General features: G+C 32.3%; 2 protein-coding genes across 3 annotated transcripts in view; one reads left to right on the forward strand and one right to left on the reverse strand.

Moving 5' to 3' along the window:
- The window catches only part of LOC105461720 (sperm-associated antigen 6-like), a 7,508-nt gene extending 5,200 nt beyond the window's left edge, over nucleotides 1-2,308 (forward strand). Inside the window, exons 2-7 of the mRNA XM_011708232.1 lie at nucleotides 833-1,043; nucleotides 1,138-1,316; nucleotides 1,394-1,567; nucleotides 1,632-1,784; nucleotides 1,850-1,999; nucleotides 2,080-2,308. Of these exons, the coding sequence (XP_011706534.1) occupies nucleotides 833-1,043; nucleotides 1,138-1,316; nucleotides 1,394-1,567; nucleotides 1,632-1,784; nucleotides 1,850-1,999; nucleotides 2,080-2,253 (1,041 nt within the window). The 3' untranslated portion in view covers nucleotides 2,254-2,308. The remainder of the gene's footprint in view (nucleotides 1-832; nucleotides 1,044-1,137; nucleotides 1,317-1,393; nucleotides 1,568-1,631; nucleotides 1,785-1,849; nucleotides 2,000-2,079) is intronic.
- Nucleotides 2,309-2,667: 359 nt separating this feature from the next.
- LOC105461719 lies at nucleotides 2,668-6,327 on the reverse strand. Of its 2 annotated transcripts, none has more exons than XM_011708231.1 (2): nucleotides 5,231-6,327; nucleotides 2,668-4,333 (listed from the first exon to the last, which is right to left on the reverse strand). In XM_011708231.1, the coding sequence occupies exons 1-2, from the start codon at nucleotides 5,411-5,413 to the stop codon at nucleotides 4,250-4,252; spliced, it is 267 nt and encodes an 88-aa protein (XP_011706533.1). In that variant the 5' UTR covers nucleotides 5,414-6,327; the 3' UTR covers nucleotides 2,668-4,249. The 2 variants fall into 2 exon arrangements, with proteins under 2 accessions (XP_011706533.1, XP_011706532.1); XM_011708230.1 differs by having other exon boundaries at nucleotides 5,201-6,327.
- Nucleotides 6,328-7,446: the final 1,119 nt, after the last annotated feature.

Genomic DNA, 7,446 nt, shown 5'->3' on the forward strand with positions numbered 1-7,446 from the left:
GTGTAAGGATGAATCCATACATCCTTTAGAAAGGAACTTCATTCTTTCTAAAATCTTTTAGAGTACTTAACTATCATCCTATACCTATAATTCTTGTATAGTCACCAAAAGAATATTGTACTATTCTTTTAACGGAACTCCTTTTAATTGCTTATATAAGTGATGTTGAAGAAAAAAAACTTCTCACTTTGTTTTTTAAAATTGTTCTGTTCTCCAAAATTTCACCTTTACCTTTTTGACCAACGATGATATTTGAATCGTTTGAAAATAATAAAGTTTAAATTCTCTGCCGTGATGCAAAATAAAATTTTACGATTATTTGAATATTTGAATATTTTATATGTATATTTTATATATATCACATTATTTACATATCGAACAATTTATATTGCGAACAATTTTGAAAAGCAGAATAAGGAGCAGATTTTTCGTTCAATATCTCTTAAACAATTGAAAGATGTTCTGCTAGAAGAATAATATAACATCATTGCACTGGTGACTAACAAGCATCGCGCGCGCGCGCGTATACTGTATATACGACTATTCCAACAAGGATAATATTTTATTAATAAAATAAGTGTATTTTTTCCAGACGTTTACATCATTTTATCTACCCTTCGTATATTCTTTAGAAAGCGGATCTATTTTTTTAATTTTATCGCTTTTCCTTGAGTAAAACTTGTTATAATTTATAATTGCAATATTTTCTCAGAATATAACACTGTTTTAGTGCCGCTATAGTGATTTTCCGTCCTATAAAGGATATTATGAAAATATACATTACTAAAGATTATATTATAGTTTTTATAAGAGAAAATATATATTGTCGCAGAAATTTTACAAGAAAGCGGCGCTATTCGTCTTGCGCGCGATAGCCAAGCATTCGCCGGAGCTGGCGTTAATAGTGATACACAATGATGGCTTGCAGACCATAGTCAGATGCCTGGAAGATTTCGATCCCGGGGTAAAGGAAGCGGCTGCTTGGGCGTTAGGATATATCGCCAGACATAATAAGAATTTGGCCCAAGCGGCGGTGGATGCCAGTAAAGTTATCTTGATTAACATTTCCTCTGCAATGAAAAGGAAAACTTGTTTATTGATCAGATATTTTGCAACTTAATCATGTGTCCCCGTCAGGCGCGGTACCTCTTCTCGTATTGTGCCTGCAAGAGCCCGAATTGTACATTAAACAAATCGGCGCGTCGGCCATCAGCGACATAAGCAAGCACAGTAAAGAACTCGCGCAGGCAGTGGTGGACGCTGGTGCGATCTTCTTCCTCGCGAAAACTCTGGCCAATCCCGATGCTAAGGCGAAGGTGCGGTTTGATACAAGTGTATATGTTAAACAATTTCGAAATATGGCACTTGAATGTGATTGTAACGTCGTCTGCAGCGTCAAGCGTTATTGGCGCTGAGCAGCATAGCTAAACATTCGGCGGAATTAGCGGAGGCTGTGGTCGAGGCAGAGATCCTTCCAGACATTTTGGTGCACATGGCACATCCGGATGAGAATGTTGGCAGAGTCGCGGCGATTTTGACTAGGGAAATCTGCAAACACACGTTCGAGGTATAAAACACGGAAAATAAAGAAGTTGCGCGCCTTTTGATTAAATTTATAACGCAATTTTCAGTTGGCGCAGCTTGCAGTAAACACCGGAGGCATCGCTGCACTGCTCGAATTAATTAGCATTTCGAAGACGGCGACTAGATTGCCAGCGATCATAGCACTCGGTTACATCGCCGGTTATTCCGATCAGTTGGCCGTGGCTGTAATAGGATCCAAAGTACGAATCAAATGCAAGTAAGCAGGATGATTTTCGCACTTTATATAACACGCACCCTTATTCAGGGCATCGTGCAATTAGCGGTTGTACTGCAAGAGGAAACGGAAGATCACATTCTTGCGGTGACCGTCTGGGCTATCGGACAAATTGGCAAACACACACCCGAACATGCAAAGATGGTTGCAGTAACGAACTTATTGTCCAAGATATTGGAGGTATCTAGTTATTCGATCGATTAATTTTTTTCATCGTTAATTAATTAACATTCCTGATTTTACAATTATAATTTTGTCAGTTGCACAACGATCCGAAAAGTTCCGATGATCTCAAGGCGAAATGTTACACAGCATTAAAGCAAGTTTTGCAAAAATGCATGTACATCGAGGCTCTCGAATCTCTGTTGCATGACGTGCCTCCTACTATCCTGAAATATGTATTGGGACAGTTCAGCAAGGTAAGATTTTTATAATCCAATCGAGAATCTTGATGACAATTTTTCTTGGAATTTATAATTATAATTTTAACATATAATGAATACATGGAACGTATAATTTTTCAGAAAATTTCTATACAATTTTAAAACTTTTTATTAATCTAATTTAATATAATTTAAAATTTTTATTAATATAATTTTTTTTTATTAATATAATTTAAAATTTTTTATATATGTGAATTTTATTCTATAGATTTCTCATTTTATAATTTCCGAAGAAAATTTATAAAATCTGAAGAAATTTAAAGTATAATTTTAGAAATCTAAAGATATCAAATTTAAAATATAGAGATTTTTGAAAATAGAAGATATCTTTTTTATCAAGGAAAGACTAATCGTGAACACTTCACGATCGTAATAACACGGCGAAAAGAACGGAGATGCCGAGAATTTATTAAACATAATATGAATACTTTATTGAATTGTGTTTCACATACGTTCTAATGATACGTTATACAAAGTGATAATACAAATTTGTTTCTTCACCCAATACAACAACGCATTTAGGACATAGTTGCTTGTTACAAAAATTATATAGAATCTTGACAATCGAATGCAAAATACAGCTCGCTACTCCTCTTGTCGCTGAATGAAGATTTCTTGTCTCGTGGAAGTTTACATTGCACGATATTTGAATATTGCAAACGATATGACGAAGCTACTAACATACAAATTTTTATTCTACTTAAAAATTGGTCACAAGCAGCTGCGTGTAAGGGACGCGAACGTTTTTTTTTCCTTTTTTTTTCGATTCGTGGGAACTACTATACCATAAGATACAGATTCCGAGTATATCTTGGTAGTTCCGAATAGAATATTTCTAATACTATTATCGCATGTATATATCAGAATTCTTTCAGTGCACATAACATACATACATACATACATACACGTATACACGCACGCACATACGTACTTAATTGCTCAAATAACTTTATGTCCAACAGATTCTCCGATCAATATCCACAACCAACTTTTATTTCTGTTGTGTCCGTTTTATTTCGAAAACAAAACAATCTTTTCAATTAGATTGTACTTGACTTAAGTACGGAATATAATTGCGATTGCATTATCATTACGCATAGATATACTCTACGTCGTATATGCTCAGAACTATAACAATTCAGAAATCCATAAATACATAAGAAGTTCCTTCCCTCTTTCCCCTCTTTTTTTCTTTTTCTTGCCCCTCCCCCTTTCTCTTTCCTCTCTCGAACATTTTTTTCTAAGATAATATGGCACGTTTAATATTCCAAAAGAGCACATGTTTCAGTCTTACGACAGCGAGTGGTTCGGCTAAGTACAGAGACATGTTTGCCTTATTAAATAGAAACACATTTAAAAATTGTTGTTTGAGTATGCCTTAGGAAATTGTTAAACGCACGATTGTTTTTTCAAGTTGCTTTCATTAATTCGCGTCTACCTTATCCTTTTATCTTCTAATGGCAGTATCTGATACACAAATCGTACAAAAATGTTCAGATATAAGACAATGAAGAACAATCGAATTAACAAATGTTGATGATCAACCAATAACAATAGAAGATACGTTAAAGTTCCAAGTGATAAGGCATTCATTTGATATTCGTATTAGTTCATATGTATTATATAAATCTTATACTGTTACATATGCCCTCAGTTATGTATCTCTAATAAATATTAAGCTCGTCAACAATAACACAGACAATAATTTTCAGTATACATTAAGGTGTTGACCGATTTGATAAGTCATTTCGGATTGTATTGGCAATATGGTGGTTCTTTTTTTTAACAGAAGCTTTTCTTAAATTCTACGAAAGAATTTTCTCTCATTGTATTGCGAAAGCGCAAAGAGCATCCTTTTTATAACGTTATAAGATATAAATATCATGTTTTTCGACATGGGACATGTGAGACGATGCATATTTAAGACGAGAAAATTTCAAAATGCAATTGTTTAATACATGGCAAAATGAAGAAAAATATAGTGAATTTACCAAAACTTTTGGTGCGTTTCGAATCTTAAAGCAATTAAGGCGTATATCCGGCTCAGAGCATGCAATCTGTCCAAATATTTCTGCAAAACAAAAAAGAATTATTCAATATCGGACTTTTTCTTATGATCAATGAATTCTGAAAATTCACATAAATTTTAAAATATACCGAAAGTTTACGTATTGTATATTTAGCCATTGTAGAATAATATTAAAACCAATGACCAGAGTTTTAAAAATATATCAATTGGCAAATCGATCTATATGATTACAAAGTGAATTACTTTTTTCAACTTTTTTCTGCATTTTTGCAACAGTTAAAAAGTATATTATATGTATATTTATATAAGAATTTCTTTCCTATTTATGTAAATCTTTCGATTGGCAGTTTTTTTTCATTGATCTTGTCATTTAATGAGTAATAGAGAAAGAAAAAGTTTTCCTAGAAATAATTCCCAAAAAATGAAAAAAATAATATATCAGAAAGACAAATTAAAAGATTAAAATTATGTAAAAATAAAAATTTTTAATTTAAATGTTAAAATTGGATTTAATCTAGCACAACTCTTGAATAATTGTCTATCAAATAAGTAATAAATGAATAAATATTTGCAGCAATATTATACAAAATATCTTTATACTATTTAGAACCGAGATTATCAGAGATTTAATTGATACTTTAAAAAATTTCTATTAAGAAGTTTACTTATTTACAGAAGTTCTTTATATTTCGCGTGTTACTATAAGTTACATTTAAAAAAATATCTAGCCGCATTTTTTATATAAAAGAAAAAGAAAGAAAAATGTATCGATAAAGTCTATCTTTATATTCAAGTTACATTTTAAAGCGTAAATTCTCCGTTACTTAACTGACTTGGCAATGATTTCATTTACTCATCTGTTTCGTCATTGGGTTTAATACTAGCGTAATTGTTCATGTTCCTATTCACCCTTAGCATTTTGAGAAAACTGCCTAGTACCAATATAGTTTTTCTGTGCCTCCTAAAGATACCGGCATACAACTCTTCGCGTACATCCCTTCTGTCGCTGACGTCAGAATCGATACTAGAGACTGAGACCACCGAAGGCTTAGCCGAGACCGGTTGATGATAATTATTGGTCTCACCGGTGTTAAGAATCACGCAATGCTGATTATTTATCATTTCGATCGCCAACTCCTCGACTTCTTTTTCCTTATTATTTTTTTATGACACAATTCGTTTCTCTTTTTTTAATGTACTATTCGCACAATAATACATATATAATCAACAAATTTCGCAATTTGTCTAAAATGTAAAAATTTAATTTCTTAGATACTTAAAAAATTTTTTTTAACCACAGCTTCTAACAAACTCGTTTTTTTACACAGGTAGTCTCTACCGCGTGATTTCGGAAAGACTGATTAAGAGACCTCGCAAAAGAGATTTTATAGATATGCTAGTACAAATGCGTAATGCAACTTGTAGGAGAGAATAGTGATTAAACGTCCCTGTTTTTACGTCATTCAAACTGTCACTTATCTTGAAAATTTAAGGCAGCTATCTCGTCTCGTTGTCGGTGCTTTATGTACCGAGCGGTCGCGATTACACGATACCAACGACACTACGACAAATCAGTATATTTTTTTTCTCTAAAGCATAAATCGAACTAAGTTTTCTTCAATCGTTGAATCATTGTCGATTAAATTCAAATGGTTATCAGTCTCTCGTATGCTAGCTCCGTAGCGTTCGGGTGTCCTTACGCTCGCGCGCAAAAGTACAATTTCTAATTTCTTCGAAGGTAACGTTTCTTCAACTTCAAACGCATTCGCGTCTAAGAAGACGTCTTAGTCCAAATTTAAATACGGCGCAAATTAAGCACAAATAATTGTTCGTCAGCTGTTTTCACAGAACTCCCGCGTCGATCCAGGAATCCCTCTCAAACTGCAATGAGGGTAAAGTCAACAATGAACAGATTTTGATACTTTTGTCATCGGGTGTGATGCAATGTGGCTGAAAACGCACGTGTCGCAAAGTCTTCCACTATACATCAGTATAGTATGGCGCAGCTTCACTGACGATCCAACGTCAAGCGATAAACTGTAAACAAACGAGAGCGAGCAATGTAAATTTAAACAAATAACACGTAGCGAGTAAATGTGCCATAAAATATTTTTGAAAAACCGTGGCACGTGTCTTTGTATAGTACTAAAAAAAATGTGTAAGGCATATAGCACAAAAATACTCGCAAAATAAAAATAAAATCGCCCAATCAACATGCATCGTAAAATTAATCATCGAAGATGGAAATAATTTTCAATATTTTTTTTTTACATAAATCGAGTCCTCATATTGTTTTACATAAACTTCATCAGTCTTCATAAAAATATTAAAATGTAAACGTCGAAAAGTAAATATTCTTCGAGAGACATTTCCTCGCAAGAATGTATCGAAATAAAAAATTCGAATATGAAATATCATGAAGTATTTTTTCGATAATCTTACCTTAATACTTTTATATGCAAGACGTGTATAAAAAGCGATTTATATAAAAATATCACACGCATATAGATTTATGTAAAAATAAATCATTTGAATGTCATTTGTAAACAGGAAAACGTTTTCAAGATCTCAAGAGCGTGTTTGTTAACTTACACTACCAATCAAAAGTTTGAAATCACAAATAGAATTTAAAAATATTCCAATGAAACACTACTTGAAAGTTTAACTCATGACTTAGTCAATATTTTTTTAATTTGAAAATAATTGGAATTATATTTAACACACACTTGTGATTAACATAACATCGTTTAATTTCAAGAAAAAACTGTGGTCATTCAGTCTTTTTTTTTTAAACTGAGTTGTAAATTAGATGAGTGGAAGGATCTTCTATCAGAAAAATAAATGAATAAACTTATAGTTAGATTACCTAGATTAAAAAAAAAATAATTAAGTCGACATTAAAAGATTTACTTCGACAAAAAAAAGTATCTAATACTTTTTAGTGCTTTTCTTATCAAAAATATTTTCTGCAGAAATTTGAAACATTTTATATTATTTATTGTTTCATTGTAAAACAATAGTAAAATATAATATATTAAATTATAAATATTAAACAGATGACAAAGGCAGTTAAGAGTCCCACGCAGTTCTTGGTGCGTATATATTCTTAATTTATTCCAATATTCTTTACATTAAATCCTTCGCGCGAAGGATTT

This window comes from Wasmannia auropunctata, unplaced genomic scaffold (assembly GCF_000956235.1).
Source record: "Wasmannia auropunctata unplaced genomic scaffold, wasmannia.A_1.0 LD279689.1, whole genome shotgun sequence".
NCBI lineage: Eukaryota > Metazoa > Arthropoda > Insecta > Hymenoptera > Formicidae > Wasmannia > Wasmannia auropunctata.